At 42.2% G+C, this 18,442-nt stretch overlaps 3 protein-coding genes across 4 annotated transcripts in view; 1 reads left to right on the top strand and 2 right to left on the bottom strand.

Moving 5' to 3' along the window:
• Positions 1 to 1,424: 1,424 nt before the first annotated feature.
• aatf (apoptosis antagonizing transcription factor) lies at positions 1,425 to 4,241 on the bottom strand. The gene has a single exon (XM_061887877.1). It carries the CDS (start codon positions 4,173 to 4,175, stop codon positions 2,718 to 2,720), a length of 1,458 nt encoding a protein of 485 aa, XP_061743861.1. The 5' UTR covers positions 4,176 to 4,241; the 3' UTR covers positions 1,425 to 2,717.
• Positions 4,242 to 5,997: 1,756 nt separating this feature from the next.
• On the top strand, positions 5,998 to 8,322 carry magoh (mago homolog, exon junction complex subunit). The gene is made up of 5 exons (XM_061888377.1): positions 5,998 to 6,181; positions 6,456 to 6,514; positions 7,776 to 7,886; positions 7,959 to 8,041; positions 8,113 to 8,322. The coding sequence occupies exons 1-5, from the start codon at positions 6,013 to 6,015 to the stop codon at positions 8,210 to 8,212; spliced, it is 522 nt and encodes a 173-aa protein (XP_061744361.1). The 5' UTR covers positions 5,998 to 6,012; the 3' UTR covers positions 8,213 to 8,322.
• A 1-nt stretch (position 8,323) lies between these two features.
• Positions 8,324 to 18,442, bottom strand: part of cpt2 (carnitine palmitoyltransferase 2) — a 40,478-nt gene continuing 30,359 nt past the window's right edge. The window contains exons 1-6 of one of the 2 annotated variants that reach the window (XM_061888368.1): positions 17,293 to 17,522; positions 17,020 to 17,173; positions 13,094 to 13,174; positions 11,544 to 11,650; positions 8,984 to 10,276; positions 8,324 to 8,916 (exon numbers count right to left, since the gene is read on the bottom strand). In XM_061888368.1, coding sequence (XP_061744352.1) covers positions 8,588 to 8,916; positions 8,984 to 10,276; positions 11,544 to 11,650; positions 13,094 to 13,174; positions 17,020 to 17,171 — 1,962 coding nt within the window. In that variant the 5' untranslated portion in view covers positions 17,172 to 17,173; positions 17,293 to 17,522 and the 3' untranslated portion in view covers positions 8,324 to 8,587. Of the gene's footprint in view, positions 8,917 to 8,983; positions 10,277 to 11,543; positions 11,651 to 13,093; positions 13,175 to 17,019; positions 17,174 to 17,292; positions 17,523 to 18,442 lie in introns of those variants that run through there. The other variant, XM_061888367.1, reaches the window with a different exon arrangement.

Consider the following 18,442-nt stretch of genomic DNA (forward strand, 5'->3'; position numbering starts at 1 on the left):
AGAACATGTATTGAAGGGAACAATATTGCAGTATTCTTATATTTTCATTTATCATTTATTTGAATCACTGAAAAGGTCAACACAGGTGTCAAATTCAAGACGTGTGGGCAACATCTGGTCCACCACGTCATTTTATTTTTCAAAATTCAAATTAATTTAAGCCAACTAAATACTTTATCTTATCCTTTCTTACTTAATGTATGTGTATATGTAACCTACTGCATGCAATTTTAAATTCTTTAAACTTCATATAATAATACAACAAATATTATATAATCCATCCATTTTCTACCGCTTATCACAGGTGGGGTTGCGGGGGCAGCAGCCTAAGCAGAGAAGCCCAGACTTCCCTCTCCCCAGCCACTTGGTCCAGCTCCTCCCAGGGGATCCCGAGGTGTTCCCAGGCCAGCCGGTCTTCTCCGTGGCCACCTGCCGGTCGGACGTGCCACCTGACCAGATGCCCAAACCACCTCATCTGGCTCCTCTCCATGTGGAGGAGCAGTGGCTCCTCCCTTCTCACCCTATCTCTAAGGGAGAACCCCGCCACCTGGCGGAGGAAACTCATTTGGGCCGCTTGTACCCGTGATCTTATCCTTTCGGTCATGACCCAAAGCTCATGACCATAGGTGAGGATGGGAACGTAGATCGACCGGTAAATTGAGAGCTTTGCCTTCCGGCTCAGCTCCTTCTTCACCACAACAGATTGATACAGCGTCCGCATTACTGAAGACGCCGCACCGATCCGCCTGTCGATCTCACCATCCACTCTTCCCTCACTGGTGAACAAGACTCCTAGGTACTTGAACTCCTCCACTTGGGGCAGGGTCTCCTCCCCAACCCGGAGATGGCACTCCACCCTTTTCCGGGCGAGAACCACCAGAGTTTTACCATTTAAAAATTTAATTATTTACAGTTTTTTTTTCATTTATGTTAATGTGCTGTAAAAAGTAAATAAAAAATTAATAAAATATTGCACATTTTACTGTAAAACTCTGGCAACTGAGCTGCTAGATTTTAGGGGGGTAAAATATACAATTTTTCACAGTGCATAAAAGTATATATCATATCAAAATGAATGTTGTGTATCATGAGGCAAATGATACATTTCTATTCATGTGTTATTAGCTTTTTACAAAGGGCCCCATGAGGGCGGCCATGACTCCCATGTGGCCTTCAATGACCACAAGTTGGACACCGCTCTGTTAACACAAATAGAAGAACGTCTGGCAACGCGGGTCCTTAAGTGAGCAGGTCGACCTCAACATCGACCACACCGATACCAAGGGTGGTATCACATTGGGCTGATAAATCAATTATTTGCAGCTCTCAATTATTTTCACCAATATGTTTTTTGTCATCCATATTATTATTGTACTTTGCACACCGAGTTTATTTTGCTTTAACAAAACTAAGCAAGGCAAGTAAACAATTGTATCATTTTATTGATATTTTTACTCGTTTTGAAATATTGTAAAATTGTTCACAAATGAAGTTGAAAATGATTTTAATTGGTGTGAGATCAGTATTGCCCAACACGACAGTCGTGATTGGCACATTGTTGTATCAAATACTTTTTTATTGTAATGCTTATCATCAAACCTTATAAAACATGTATTTCAAAATATTTCACACAGAATTAAAGGTTTTAGAATTGAGCCATACTGTTAAGATTTAAAACCTGAGATTATGTTTTATTATTTTTGTTTTAAATTATATTTTACTAACGGCAAGTTTTGTATTACTGTTATTTTTAATGTGTCCTGTCCAGCCACTTTATTAAATGTTTGGGTAGTTTTATTAAACAAAATCATGTTCCTGTGAAGTTCTATAGAATTTGTTAAGGAGGAATATATTTGGCAGCCAATGTTATTAACAAAAGTTTAGATTTTCAAATCGAATCTTGTGGTCCCCAAAGATTGACAGCCCTGGTAATTACTGTTAACTTGCATGTGATGATGTCATGACTTGTGTGTGATGTCACAGAATATCCAGGAAGTACAGTCTTGTTACATTAAGTCCACTTGTGCGCTTTTAAAACAGGTTTTCTTTTTTTGACTGAACACTTTATACCAGTAAAAGTGACATTAAAGCGGGAAACTTACGTTTTCTCTCACAAGTTGATATATTTATTGATTTTGGGAGGCGAATCTTGTTTCCTGATCAAAACATAACATTCCCAAATACACCAGTTTATAATAATAATAAAAAAGAATCTTCCAAAATCCTAATTATTGTGTAATGTGTAGAACAGTCTAGATCAGTGATTCTCAAACTGTGGTAAGTGTACCCCTAGTGGTACCTGGGCTCCTTCTAGTGGTACATCAAAGACTCATTTGATTAAGGTACAGTGTTTTAGGTCGCTATATTCAAACACAGTGTCACTGTTCAAACCATGTGTCATGTTACAGTGGCCATATGTATACATATATATATACATATACTTGTTAAATAAAACCTCCGCCTAGTTTTTAATGAATACTTAGGTCTATTAGGCTACTCTATTTCAAAGTCGGTCATTATTGTGGTACTTTGGGGGGAAAAAATTTGATAACCACTGATTAAATGTCAAGCAAGTCTGTCGTGTGCGTGTGTTGAAAGGTTAAGGGTCAAACACCACGCACGCACGCACGCACGCACGCACGCACACGCGCACAGAATCAGACACAGGCGACTGTAGATAGTGTAGATACAATAACATACTAAGTGGGTCTCCTGGACTACGGGGCCGAGGCGTCGCGGCCAAAGAGTCCTCTGTAGAGTTCGTTGCAGGCCTCGTCGTTCATGGCGGCGTGGTGGATGGGCGCCATGTAGTTGAGCAGCTTGGCGTGCACGTGGTAGCGCACCTTGCGGCCCTTGCTGGCCTTGGTGTCCACCTTCTTCTTCATCTTGCTGCGCAGCTTCTGGATCTGCAGCCACTGGCGTCCCGCCGCCACCTGGTCGTTGGGGTCCACGGCGCCCGTCTTGCGCTCGATGAGCTCCCGGAGCAGCTGGTGGTAGAAGTCGTCGTCGTCAAAGATGTCCTCGTCCAAGTCCTTCAGGTGAAGGTTGGCCTTCCGGGGTGCGTCCGCCTCCTCCTCGGCCTCGGCAGGCACGGCGTCCGACGCCTCGCTTTTGCCAAGAACGCGGTACTCGGAGCGCCGTGTCTGCGTGCGACTGACCAGCCGCTCGTTGTCCATCAGAACCTGCTCCACTTGAGTCACAATGTTGCGCTCGAACGCCGCAAAGCTGCCGCCCCCCTTGCCCGTGCTCAGGCGGGTTTTGTCGTGCCACTTCTGCAGCGTGGTGTCACGATACGGCCGGAAGGCGGCGAAACGCTTGGCCGCCATTTCCGGGTAGTCAGCCATGTCCAGTTTGCGTTTGACGGGCGCGCTCTCCTCCTCGCCGTCGAGCTCGTCCCCCAGCAGGACGGTTCTGGTGTCGGGGTTCTGCTGGAGCAGCTGACTGTGCAGCTCCAGCAGGGACCTCTGAAGAGCCTTCAGGGCCTTGCGGGACTTCTTCACGGCCCCCGCCAGCTCAGCCCCGCCCCGCCGTTTGAATTCTGCGAATGTGTCCGGCTGAGGAAGCTGGTTGGCGCTCACCAGAACCTTCTGGATCTTGATGCGGCCCTCCAGCAGCTGGTCCCAGAGAGCCAGCTGGTTCTTCACCGCCTTCCCTTTCTCCACCTCCTCGGACACTTTGTCTTTGGAGAAAGTGGAGATGGCCACCTCGTCTTCCTCACCTTCGTCCTCCTCCTCACCTTCTTCATCGTCACTGTCATCCCCCTCACCTTCGTCACTGTCGTCATCCTCACTGGCTCCCAGGTCATCCATGCCCTCAGTTACTTGTTGTAGAGTGACGTCATCACTCCCTTCATCATCTGCTATACAATCCAGCTCTTTGTCGTCCTCTTCCTCTCCACCGTCCTCCTCCTCTCCATCGCCCTCCTGGTCCACGAGCAGCTGCTGGCGGGACACGGCCTCCCCCGAGTACCTGCGGTCAGTGTCGGCCAGCAGGAGGATGTTCTTCTTCCGCAGCGCGCTGAGGCCGACCGCCGCCTCGTCCTGGGCCAGGTCGTCCTCGACGAAAAGGTCGCTGACTTTGGCTCTGGTCGCCTCGTCATCGTCGTCCTCCGGGTCGGCGAACTTCGGGCGCGGGTTGAGGAGGAGTTGAAGCTCCTGGGAGAAAGAATCCGCCATGAGGGAACTTCTACAGCAGCCAACGCGTGCGGCGCCTCGGTGATGACGTCGTCAGTACGCGACGGTTTTTTTTTTTTTTAATCTTATTTTTTTAATATTCCTATTTATGAAGGTCAACATTCAAAAACAAACACATGAACAATAAAGACCAAACAAGTACAAAAAAAACGTACAAAACAGTACTATTTTTTACTAGTTTTCTTCGAATGTGGGGCCGTCAAAGAAATCTCGCGAGACTTCGTTGAATTTTTTTCTTATAAACCTTTATTTATAAATGTCAACATTAACAAACCCCCCGCTACCCCAAAAGAGACAAGCGGTAAAAAAATAGATGGATGGAATATTTACAAACAGTTGAGAAATAATATTCAAAGTAAGTACAAAACAGTGCCTACGGTTTAGGTATCGTCTAAAACACAGCCTGTTCCGAATATTTAATACTCTATCTGTATTGGATTTTGTTTTCTTTCCCTGTTGTCCTCATCCCACCCCCCGGATTGTAAATAATGTCAATAATTCAATGTATATACTATGATGATTAACTTGTGTAATGACTGTATTATGCTGATATATATTTGTACCATCAATTGATGAAGGTCGACCCCGACTTAAACAAGTTGAAAAACTTATTGGGGTGTTACCATTTAGTGGTCAATTGTACAGAATATGTACTGTACTGTGCAATCTACTAATAAAAGTATCAATCAATCAATCAAATTGTTGAAAGTGCCTCGACTGGTGTGTGAATTATAAATTATGTTTGTGGTTCAATTAAAAAAAAAAAAAGAAAACATAACACACTAGTTCTGGGTCAAAATTACGTCATAAAAGCCTAAATATTTAACAGCTACCTGAAATTGTTGAGATTTGCTAAGAGTGCCTTAGTTTTTTTATGTATATTTAGAATATATATGTTTTTATGTACATTTTTCAATAAATAAATACAAAAATGACACCCACAAGAAAAAAAAACATAAACTAGTTCCATACAAGCCTAAATATTTAACATTGATTGATTAAAACTTTCATTAGTCAATTGCACAGTACGGTACATATATGATAACACCCCAATACGTTTTTCAACTTAAAGTCGGGGTCCACGTTAATCAATTCATGGTAGCTACTTGAAATTGTTGAGCTTTGTTAAGAGTGCCTTGGTGTTTATGTATATGGAAAATATGTATGTTTTTATGTACATTGTTCAATTAAAAAAAATGACAACAGCAAGAAAAAAAGAAAAACAAAACTAGTTCTGTGTCAAAAAGACGCCATAAAGCCTAAATATTTAATAGCCACTTGAAACTGTTGAGATCTGTTGAGAGTACATTGGTTGTTATGTACATTGAGAATATGTTTTTATGTACATCGTTCAATAAAAAAAAAAAATTACAACAGCTAAAAAAACAAAAAACAAACAAAACAGCCTGTTCCTTTTCTTCAAGTGACGCATTATTCAAAAAAACTCATTCAAAGCCAACTAAGAGTTCAACCCTTCTAATATAGTTATAACATATCAAATGAATGAAAAACATTTTTTAATGTGGTAATATGGAACTCTGAGTTTTGACCTACCTGCAAGACAAGCAACAGGGCACCTCGCCATAACACTGTGGCAAGCCTGAAAGTGTGGGGCGGCCTTTAGCAGGGAAAATAACTCTGAAGCTCCTGGGAGAATGAATCCGCCACGAGGGAACTTATTATATTGAATTGTATAAATATTGATTTATAATATGTAATCAAGAAATAAGAAAAGCAAATCAATTACAGAAACAGTACTAAACATCGCGCTGCCTACCTGCAAGACAAGCAGCAGGGCATCGCGCGGTCCTTGCCGCGCATGCGCACCCGACTATGCCCACTCCGCCTTAACAGCGTCGCCAGCTTGATTGTGTCGGCGGGCTTTAGCAGGGAAAATATGTCCTCCAGTGACTTCTATTTGAGGTATTATGTCGGACACAAAGGCAAGTTTGGGCACGAGTTCCTGGAGTTTGAGTTCAGGCCTGACGGTAAGTTTTATGTTCGTGTTGTCGCGAGCTAACGTGGCTAGCCGGCTTTGCTAAGCTAAGCTAGGCCTCAGCCTTTCCAAACACGCTCGCAGGCGCACTAAGTACTATTTAACTTCACCTGCCTCTTTACACATGCTCATACACGTTATGATGCACACAAATATAACTAATATTATTGTTACAACGCTTGCAAATGTTGAGGGAGTGTTAGAAACACCATGTGACCACAAGACGTCCTTCTGGTCATTGATTGCTTCTTCATGTGTGCTTGCAGGTAAACTCAGGTACGCCAACAACAGTAACTACAAGAATGACGTCATGATCAGGAAGGAGGTAACTATGTTTTATATGTGTACTTTATACAACAGATATTTGTTTCAATTAGAGGTGGTTAAACTTGTAAAAATTAAATTGATTTACATGAAACTATTATAATTTGACTATTCCAGTGACATAAGTATCATTTTCCTGTGAGAAATATCAAGAACTTTAAGAATAGGTGAAAACTTCTGGTCAACTTTTTCAATGCAAAGTCAATGAAGTCTTGGTGTCCTCTTTGGTAAACATGTCAAACATTTGTTAATGTTTTCCCTATTTGAAGAAGGTGGTAACATTGGAAAACCTGCTAAACTAATACATTTTAAAACAAGTGTTTTCATTTGGTTACATTGTGACGGGAAAGTTGAGTAAACAGTTGACTTTTGAGTCACGTCAAAAGCAACCAGGCACTCGGCGGATCCAAATCAATTCAAAATACATTTGTCAGTTTAACAGATACAGGTATAACTTAGATTATAATAGGGATTGTAATGAACATTTTACTCGCCGTATATTTTGTGTGGCGCGAGTACTTTCACAATTGAAAAATGTTGATATTCTGGATAAACTGGGGTTGTTTTTTTGCCTGGCCCCAAACTGATGTCTTCTATAGGAGCGACTTTTTCTCCACTCTTTCTTTCCTGTTCTGCTCCTGAACAGGTCTGTGGTGACAATGTAGTTTGGTTTCACTTTTTAAGTGCAATGACAATAAAGTGCTGTCGTATCTTATGTTCCACGTCAGAGCTGGGCAAATGTTTTGACTCGGGGGGCCACATTGAGAGAGAAAATTGTGTCTTGGGGGCCTGTGTGTGCATAAATGATATGTACACATTTAGCTGTACAGTATGTGTGTTTGGCTCACTTTTTTTCAGGAACACTAATACCAAAAGTCACAATATTCTAAAAAACCCAAAATAGAGTTTTACAGTTTTTTACTGAATAGGACACCCAAAAGAAAGTGGGATTTACAATATTAACTATGAACAACAAAACACTGAATAGTAACAACATATGAAAATAATTGTACTTCTCAGACCAGCTCCTCCATATTTTACAGTCAAGCAGAACACAACACAAATGTAACAAACAGGTCAAAAAGAATGACGGGCTGCATTTAGCCCAGGTCTGTTCTGTCATAAGTATTGGTATTGATGGTGACTTAGTGACCAGCGAGCACATGCCTACTATCCTTTGGGATTCTTTGCACCTATTTGAAGTTTTCCTGTTAATGCCGAACGTGCAAGTCCCTTATTTGACTCCCTGTTGGCGGTGGCAGGCGTACGTGCACAAGAGCGTGATGGAGGAGCTGAAGAGAATCATCGACGACAGCGAGATCACAAAAGAAGACGACGCGCTGTGGCCGCCTCCAGACCGCGTGGGCAGACAGGTGGGTTTTGGCATCATTGTGAGCCTGCTGCCTCCCAAGTGTGTGACGCTGTGGTCTGCAATGTGACTTCAGGAGCTGGAGATCGTCATTGGCGACGAGCACATTTCCTTCACAACTTCCAAAATCGGTTCTTTGATTGACGTCAACCAGTCCAAGTGAGTAGTTCCCCAAAGCACAACATGGAAGAGTATTTTCGGCTTGGAACTTCAACTCCAATCTTCTCCAGGGATCCTGAGGGTCTTCGTGTCTTTTATTACCTGGTGCAGGACCTCAAATGTCTCGTCTTCAGTCTCATCGGTCTACACTTCAAGATTAAGCCCATCTAAGACTTTTGTTTTTTTAAGTTCTTTACCCGATCTTTTTGTTGTACCACCGTTTTGTTGTACATTTTTTTGTTTTGTTTACATTTTAAATAAAGTTTGAGAATACAAATTGAGTCATGTAATCATGATTTTATTCAGCAGATAGTTACTTGATTTGGATTGCACCACACATTTATTCATAAAAAGCTTTTGTAAATATTTGCACATTCAAAGACGTGATTCAGGCTGGAAAAGGAGAAAAGCTTCCAGTGATGAGACGTCATGTGATCATGACCTCACAAGACTTTCACATTATGTTTCACTCGTTCACACCCGATGAAACCGTCTCAAGTCCAAAACTGCATTGTGACCCCCAAAAAAGTAGTTTTGGAGCAGACCTCAGCTGAGGGACTTTCCTTCCACGATGCAGAAAATGTCCTCCAGAGATTTGTGCACGCACTCCAGGAAGCGCCGCACGTCCCGAGCCGGGTAGCTGCTGACGTTGCAGCCTATCCAGTCGTCGTGGACGCCGTAGCCCACGCCGAAGCCGTCGGGCACGACCGGGGCGAAGCCTCCGAGGTTGACGGCGGGACTGGTGAGGGTGCTGGTGGACAGGATGTTGTGGTTGATGGCGGCGTAGGCGGGGTCGGTGTACAGGCCGTGCAGGGGCCGACCTTTGGAGCCCGCCAGGTAGCGCAGGGCGAACAGGTGGCGGTCGAAACCCTGACCTGGACACAGAAACAGGATGTTAAGATTCAGGATGTGGTGAAAATGGAGGAAGGCGGCGACACGCACCCATGGCGGCCTCCTTGGTGAGCTGCCCGTGGTATTTAGAGCATTGTTGAAGCATGGCCTGCAGCTCCGCCACGCTGTGCTTTCCCGCCTCGCGGACGAAGGCGTGCGAGCATCGTTTGGTGAAGGTGGTGGCGGGACGGATGGTCTCCGTGCGCCCGTGTTTGAACGCCGCCGTGCTGCAGGACTCGTAGGTGGCGACCGTCTGGCCGTACTGCCTCAGGAAGCCCATCTGGAAGGCCAGCTGGGCGATGGCGTCCGGGCTCAGCTTGCTCTTCTTCAGCTGCTCCTTGCCGCCGCGCTTGAACTGCATGGCATCGATGGTGAGCTCGGACACGGCCGAGTCGAAGTTGGCTTTGGCCTTCTTGATGGCTTCCTCCAGCTCGCCGTCCAGCTTGAAGTCAAGGCGGCGCACGGGGGAGGGGGCGGGGGCGGAACCCGGGTGTACCGATGGCCTCTCGGTGGTGTCTTTGAAGATCTCGTTCTGGAAGCGCAGCACGGCCACGCCGTCGCCCCACGAGTGCTCAAAGTTGATGGCGGCGTTCCCGTCCCGGGAGAGGATGACGCTGAAGGACTTGTCGTACCAGCGGTTGCAGCCGTCGCCGTGCAGCATGTTGTGCGACACGTGCACGGGGTCGCTGAGGCTCACGTCGTCCAGGCACAGACAGAAGACGGCGCTGTCCACCGCACGTAAATCCTCGCCGTTCCCGGCGGCTATTAGCTTCTCTCGAAGCCCCGCCCACACGTCTCTGTTCTCGCTGGTCAGCACCCCGAGAGGGTAGGCCGGCGCCGGCGTCTGGTCGGACAAGACGTACTTCAAGTGGGACTGGATCTGGATGGGCTCCACCAAATTGCCGTCGCGGTCCACGATGTCAAACACGTACATGTGGCCTCGCCTCATCACCAGCAGGTGGCGCCCTTCCTCGTCCGTGAAGAGCTGGTCCCGCCCCGGCTTGGGGATACGACTGGAGTTGAAGAGGCGGAAGTACTGCGACATGTCCAGCGGGTAGGCGTTGACCATGTAGGCACCGTACCAGGACAGGGAGGGCGGCACCCAACGGATCAACCTCTTGAAGGCATCCGTGTCGCTCTTGGCCGGGTTGAGATGGAACACCTCCGGCGCCAGCAGGCCGGCTCGCAGCGTCTTCATGAAGCGCACGGCCGAGCACACCATGTTGCTGGCACGCACCAGCTGCTCGTTGTACTCGCTCCTGGGGTCGGGGTTGAAGGACATGAAGGGGTTAAAGTTCAGCACCACCGGCTGGCGTGCAGACAGGTACATGTCGAACCACGGACCTGCGGGGGGACCACACACTCCTCAGTAAGTCTGGACTCAACACAATCATGCAGTCATGATAACATATTAGAATTATGGGCCTGCTGGGATGCAAATAAGCCCAGATTATTATTGCTAATACTTCAAACTGTCTTATTTGTCCTCTATTTATTATATAGTTCCAACACTTCCTTTTACCACCACTACGGCCAACGAGCCCCCACATATGTTATACCGTCGGAAAGGTGCCGCTCGCGCTGATAAGGGAAATCTAAATTGAGAACATTTCGTGTAATCACGGAAACGCTATTCACAAAAAAAAAAAAAAAAATGGGCCAATTAAATCGGTACATTCCTTTGGTCTAATACGAGACGAACCGGCCAACGAACCCCCACATATGTTATACCATCGGAAAGGTCTACTTTTTGCCTATGACCGTATTTTAAATTGGGAACATTTCAAGCTACCATGGCAACGCTATTCATGAAAAAAAAAAAATGTCACGAACAAACAAAAATATGGGCCAATTGAACATGTCTTTGGTCTAATACGAGATGAACCGGCCAACGAGCCCCCACATATGTTATACCGTCGGAAAGGTGCCGCTCGCGCTGATAAGGGAAATCTAAATTGAGAACATTTCGTGTAATCACGGAAACGCTATTCACAAAAAAAAAAAAAAAAATGGGCCAATTAAATCGGTACATTCCTTTGGTCTAATACGAGACGAACCGGCCAACGAACCCCCACATATGTTATACCATCGGAAAGGTCTACTTTTTGCCTATGACCGTATTTTAAATTGGGAACATTTCAAGCTACCATGGCAACGCTATTCATGAAAAAAAAAAAATGTCACGAACAAACAAAAATATGGGCCAATTGAACATGTCTTTGGTCTAATACGAGATGAACCGGCCAACGAACCCCCACATATGTTATACCGTCGGAAAGGTCTACTTTCCTCCTATGGCCGTATTTTGAATTGGGAACATTTCAAGCTACCATGTCGATCCTATTCACGAATAAACAAAAAATGCCACGAAGGAACAAAAAAAAAATGGGCCAATTGAACATGTCTTTGGTCTAATTCACACGCAATTCCTTAAGGAATTGTCTCTTCTAGTTATCTTTTATCATTATTCATTTATAAACGGAATGAAACTATACTTTTCTATTTAATGAGATACCTTTATATATTTTTTCCAATCAAATCTATTGTTCCTTATAAAAATTCCAATAAATATTACGTTGAATGAAAAGAAATGTTGTGGGTCAACGTGCACCGGAGATGTAGCTGGTGTGATTGTTGCTTTTATCCTGAGCCAGCAGATCTTCTTGCAGGCTCTTGCCCTCCCCAGTCAGGAAGTCCTGAGCCAGCTTCTCTGTGGTTCTGAAGGAGAACAAAAACTTTAGGCCATTTTAAAAAAACATAAAACTAGGCCTGGGCGATACATCTATTTTATCAATAAATTGGAGTTCCATAGCTCACACCCTCCCCCTTAATTCCTCAGGGGAGATTCACACACATACATAGCAAAACATGGCTAATGCTAACACAAACGACAACATAGCGTTTTTTTTCCCAAAGAAAAGAAAAATGTGTCGACGGTGGTTTGGATTTGTGGCAACAGACTTGGCACAAATGGCTGCACGCTGCAAAGTTTGTTTAAAAAGAGGCAGCAGAACAACAAACTTAGTCCAGCATCTGAAACCCAAGCATCCAGCCAAATGCAACTAATATATATATATATATATATATATATATACATATATATATATATATATATATATATATATAAATATTTGTCTTGATTGGATTATCCAGAGAATAGTGCTCGATACCGTGGTAGAGCGCAATATGTAGGTGTGGGAAAAATCACAAGACTACTTCATCTCAACAGAACTGTTTCATGAGGGGTTCCCTCAATCAAAATCTCCTGATGATTGAGGGAACCCCTCATGAAACAGTTTTGTAGAGATGAAGTAGTCTTGTGATTTTTCCCACACCTACATACATACATACACACACACACACATACATACACACACACACACATACATATATATATATATATATATATATATATATATATATATATATATATATAAAAGCTACAATAGCTAGATTTCATCAGTTTAGTTAAAAAAAAATAATTGTATACAAAGTCCAATTATCTGTTCTAAAAAGAACCCACTTAAAAAAAAATAATTTTTTGCTAAGATTATCCCCAGATTTCCAGTGGATGCAAAATGGCAACGGAACGTTGTTGCTACGGCGGCGGACTCTTTCCTTATTTATCCAGGTCAATGTGTCTATTGACCTAAAGACGGGGCCCCGGGGCTGAGGGCTTTAGGAGGCATCCCACACAAGCATGTTTGCGGTTCAACACACACACAGTTTCTACATTTACCTGTCGCCACAACAAATCTGTTCTATTTAGCTCCAATCTGCTCAAGTTGGACAGGAAGTGATGCACAAACTGGTTTATTTTCAAAATAAAATACCCCATTTTCACGGAGGATCGTATTTTACACTTTCAAACGTCCTAATGAAAATGAAATCAATTTGGCAAAAGTTTCTAGACTTAATTTCCCCTGGTTGACACAAATGGATGAGCACATGCTAATTCTGGGGGTCCAAAATTAACAAATCATATACAGGCATATCCCGGGGCAGCTATATGGGGATATGTGTCAAATACATTACTTGTAATAAATAAAGTATAAACCAAATATTTTGTGAAAAAATTGTGATTTTCAATTTTTAGGCCGTATCGCCCAGGCCGACACAAAACTAGGGAAGGATTTGTAATAAATTTGATTGAAAACTTACTGGAAGTGGTGGTCGTCTAAAAGAGGCTTCTGAGCGGCCAAGTACCTCCTGATGGTGTCCTCCAGCTTTGGAATACCTAACCTGCATCAGTGATAACATTCTTTGTCAATAAAGTTGTGATTGTCAAAGTGTGCCAGCACTTGTTGTCACCGAGAGCCACACTGCACTCATGGCGGCCTTTACATACATGCAGCAGTACATCATTCAGGAATTTGCACATCAATTTGAATATTTACACTCAAGAGTTACAAAAATATTGTATCACTGTTTTTTTACAGAAAAAAATCTGGCAGATTAGTTGCCATACTTTTACTGTAAAATATATGGTGTTTTTTATTACTATTTTTACGCCCGAATGCAGCTGAGATAGGCTCCAACGTTGGTATAAAATGGATATATATATATATATATATATATATATATATATATATATATATACACATAAATAAATACAAATACAGTATCGCTGTTTAATTTTATTTTGGCAACTCAGCTGCCAGTTTTTTACCACAAAAAAATAGTTGAGTTTACAGTAAAAAAAGAATAAACAGACAGCTCAGTTGACAGAATTTTACTGTAAAAAACAAACATTGGTAGTTTTTTTCCCAACTTATAGCATGAAGTAACATGCTGTAAAAAAAAAAAACTTCCTAAATGTTATAATAGGATCGATTGGTCATTATTATAGTGTACAATTTGATGGATAACTTGCTCCGAAATCACAAGTTAAGCAGATATTTAAGTATTAATTTGGATTTTGACCAATACATTTAGATAATATATTTGTTGCAATGTTGGACACTATTTTTTTCTTTGTCAAACTACAAAAAATACCTAACCCCTTTAGTAAGAAAATAAGAAAGTTCAAAAAAGTTAAAGTAGCAATGATAGTCACACACACACACACTATGTGGCGAAATTATTCTCTGCATTTGACCCATCACCCTTGTTCACCCCCTGGGAGGTGAGGGGAGCAGTGAGGAGCAGCGGAGGCCACGCCCAGGAATTTTTTTTTTTTTTGTGATTTAACCCCAGATTCCAAGCCTTGATGCTGAGTGCCAAGCAGGGAGGTAATGGCTCCCATGTTTATAGTCTGTGGTATGACTCGGTCGGGGTTTGAACTCACAACCTAGGGCGGACACTCTAACCCAGACCTAGGCAAATTAAGGCCCAGGGGCCACATGTGTCCGGACATTCCCAAATAATTAGTTTAGATGTTTAAGATGTAAAGTGTAGCTGCCATTATGATGTGCACTCATCTTTTATAATCACCATAACACTAAGTCTTCAACTATACTAAGTCTTTACATGCTTGGAATATGCATCATATACTACTTACTATGCTCATCTCATTACTTACTATGACCATCTAATTACTTACTATGCTCATGTAATGAGTTGCTATGGTAATGTAAGTCAGAGCAGGTGAGACGAGGCACCAAGCAGTGTTTCCACAGAGTGTGAAATGTGGGTGTCAGGGACCGACGTGGAAGGAGATTTTTACAACAAAGTTGTGCAGCTTAGTGATATATCACATATATCACATTGTAGGTGGGGTTTCTGTTTTTTCGGGTTCATAATTGGCTGTGTTTGTTGCGTTTGGTTTGATTGTAAAATATGTGGATGTGACCTTCATATTCAGTGTTTTATCCTTCATAGTTAATATTGTAAATCCCTCATTCTTTATGTTCAATTTTCCCAGGTTGTACGTACGTATGTACAACCTGGGATTTACAATATTATCTATGAAGGATAAAACACTGAATATTGACAACATATGAAGGTCACATCCACATATTTTACAATCAAACCAAACGCAACAAAAATGCAACAAACACAGCCAATTATGAACCCGAAAATAAATAAATACATACATACATAGGCCCTCAGACACACTATTTCTCTAAATTTGCCCCTCCCGAGTCAAAATAATTGCCCAGGCCTGCTCTAACCACTCGGCCACTGAGCAGAAAGTAAATACAAGGTATTTTATTGACACACATTATTTCCAGGCTTTTGCTGTGGAGGGCCAGATCTGATCTAGAGGTACCCCAGAGAGTCACTTACTTAAATATTCACACACAGTGTTACTGTTCAAACTGTGTGCAATGTTACGGTGGACGAGTGTTTTTCAACCTTTTCTGAGCCGAGGCACATTTTTCTCATTGCAAAAATCCTGAGGCACACTGCCAGTAAAAAACATTAAAAAATGAAACTCAGCAGTCGATCAATCCATCCATTTTTCTACTGCTTTTTCCGTTTGGGATCACGGGGGGTGCTCAAGCCTATCTCAGCTGCATTCGGGTGGAATGCGTTGTACACCCTGGACAAGTCGCCACCTCATCACAAGGCCAACACAGATAGACGGACAAAATTCAAACTTGACAGTAAAAAGTCATTCTCGCAATTTTTGGATATGAATTCAAAGCATGACCAAGCATGCATGACTTGTCTCAAAGTAGGTGTACTGTCACCACCTGTCACATCACACCCTGACTTATTTGGACTTTTGTGCTGTTTTGGTTCTTGTCTTGCGCTCCTATTTTGTTGACCGTCATGTCATGTACGGATGTACTTTGTGGACGCCGTCTGCTGCTCCACACGCTGTAAGTCTTTGCTGTCGTCCAGCATCCTGTTTTTGTTTACTTTCCAGCCAGTTCAGTTTTAGCCTCGTTTAGCATAGCCACCCCTAAGCTTCTATGCCTTTTCTTAGAGGCACTCGCCTTTTGTTTATTTTTCGTTTAAGTGTTAGATACCTTTTTACCTTCACACTGCCTCCCGCACATTGTGATCACGATGAACCAAGTTGCCGACATCTACAAGGCAAATAGCTACCTGCTGCCACCAGAGTGAAGGACTACAAAAAAAAAGGAAAAAAAAGACAAGGGCAATGGGAGCGATTCAGATGTTATTAGACACATTTACTAAGATAATTCTGGAAAATCCCTTATCTGCTTATTGTGTTACTAGTTTTTTAGTGAGATTATATGGTACCTGAAAGTCGGAGGGGTGTGGCCACGGGTGTGGTGACCGCCAGGGTCTCCGGTGGGAGGAGGTAAGAGAGTCCGCAGCTGCTGCAGGAGGACGCAAGCTCCGCTCATGTCTACGGTAAAAGCCGACTTATTAGCACCATTTTCTCACCGAAACCTGCCGGTTGACATGTGGTCGGGAACCATGTTTGCTTGACTGCTCTGTTCCATAGTAAAGCTTCACCTTCGGGAATGTAAATAAGGAAACACCGGCTGTGTTTGTGTTGCTAAAGGCAACTGCAAAATACACCGCTTCCCACTGACATCTTTCTTCTTTGACTTCTCCATTATTAATTGAACAAATTGCAAAAGATTCAGCAACACATGTGTCCAGAACACTGTGTAATTATGCGATGAAAAGAGACGACTTTTAGCCGTGAGCGATGCGGGAAGAACATGTCCGCTACAACCGGTGACGTCACGCGCACACGTCATCATTCCGTGACTTTTTCAACAGGATACTTTGCGGGAAATTTAAAATGGCAATTTAGTAAACTAAAGCGGCCGTATTGGCATGTGTTGCAATGTTAATATTTCATCATTGATATATAAACTATCAGACTGCGTGGTAGCTAGTAGTGGCTTTCAGTAGGCCTTTAAAAACACTGCAGTGGAAAACATGATGAAATATACTATTGTAAAACTCCTCTCTTGATTTTAATGAATATATAGGCCTACTACGCTACTGTTTTCTGAGGTGGTACCTGCTGGAAACAGCTTGACTGCTGCAGAGCAAACATCCCCCCTAGTGGTCAATGGTGGAACACCCCGTGCACTTTGACCTGCATTCGGACAGTGACCTTGTGAAAGGTGTGTCCCTCTCACCTGGGCAAACTGTCGTGAAAAGTGTGTCCCTCTCACCTGGGCAAACTGTCGTGAAAAGTGTGTCCCTCTCACCTGGGCAAACTCTTCTGATAGTGCATGCTGGGCACCACACTCCTGTGCAGGAAGTCCTCTTTGGTGCTGTGGTCGCGCTTCCAGAAGCTTCTCCATGCGGCCACTCTGGAATGAATGAACCCGGCAGGCTTCCTCAAACATTGTGTTGACATGACTGACGAATAGAAAAGTTTGAATAAGAAGTTTGCAGCACAAACAACAGCTGTCAGCTCAAGCTAACCCGCTAGCAATAGCAGCTAGCCGTCGTTAGCATCAGGCTATTTCTTAACTTACTCGCTCACAAACGGTTTCTTTTGTTTTAAAAAAAAAATGTTTAAAGCTTGTGACAAAACGTCACCCCGCACGGAAAAGTGGACCCTAAACGTTAATGGTCATACAAGTTGTTTTTACTAACACATTCGCGTACATTCAAGTCAGGAAGTAAATATGGGCCGGTTTGTCACGTGACCTACTTACGCCTACGTCATGCGCGCAAGACCACGCCTACTACTGTGAAATTAAATGTGGGCGGGATTAAATGGCCTCAAAAGCCGACTTAAATCACATTTATTGGCGACAATCCGCAATCAAATCTACGAACCAATTAAAATGAAACAGAAGAAAAAAATGCAATGTACTGACAAGATCGTTTAATGAAGGCATATAAAGATGGAGGATGACAAGTATGGGGCGATGTACATTATTGGCTTTTCCTCAAGATTCTTATCTGGCAGGTATTTTCTTGAAGTGATGTTGTTTTGGGGACACTAAGAAAATGAAGATATTTTAAACATTAATTGTTATGGGTACATTTTTTTAATTCAAATTTTCCAAACAGAGACATCCACGAATAACTGTCACTTCTTTTCTTCTATAAGATTTATGGACAAAAAAGATGTGGAAATATACCATAACCAACGAAATCTCGTAAAAACACTAGTTTATAATATATATATATATATATATATATATATATATATATATATATATATATATATATATATATATATATATATATATATACATATATATTGTTTTAGGATATGTAATTGTTTATTAGTCTAGTTTTATATATATATATATATATATGTATATATATATATATATATATATATATATATATATATATATATATATATATATATATATATATATATATATATACACACACACACATACCATGAATTGATTAACTTGGACCCCGACTTAAACAAGTTGAAAAACTTATTCAGGTGTTCACAGTTAGTGGTCAATTTTATATATATATATATATATATATATATATATATATATATATATATATATATATATATATATATATATATATATATATATATATATATATATATATATGTATGTATGTATGTATGTATGTATGTATGTATGTATGTATATGTGTATATATATACATACATACATATATGTGTGTGTATGTATATATATA

This window comes from Nerophis ophidion, linkage group LG26, assembly GCF_033978795.1.
Source record: "Nerophis ophidion isolate RoL-2023_Sa linkage group LG26, RoL_Noph_v1.0, whole genome shotgun sequence".
Lineage (NCBI taxonomy): Eukaryota > Metazoa > Chordata > Actinopteri > Syngnathiformes > Syngnathidae > Nerophis > Nerophis ophidion.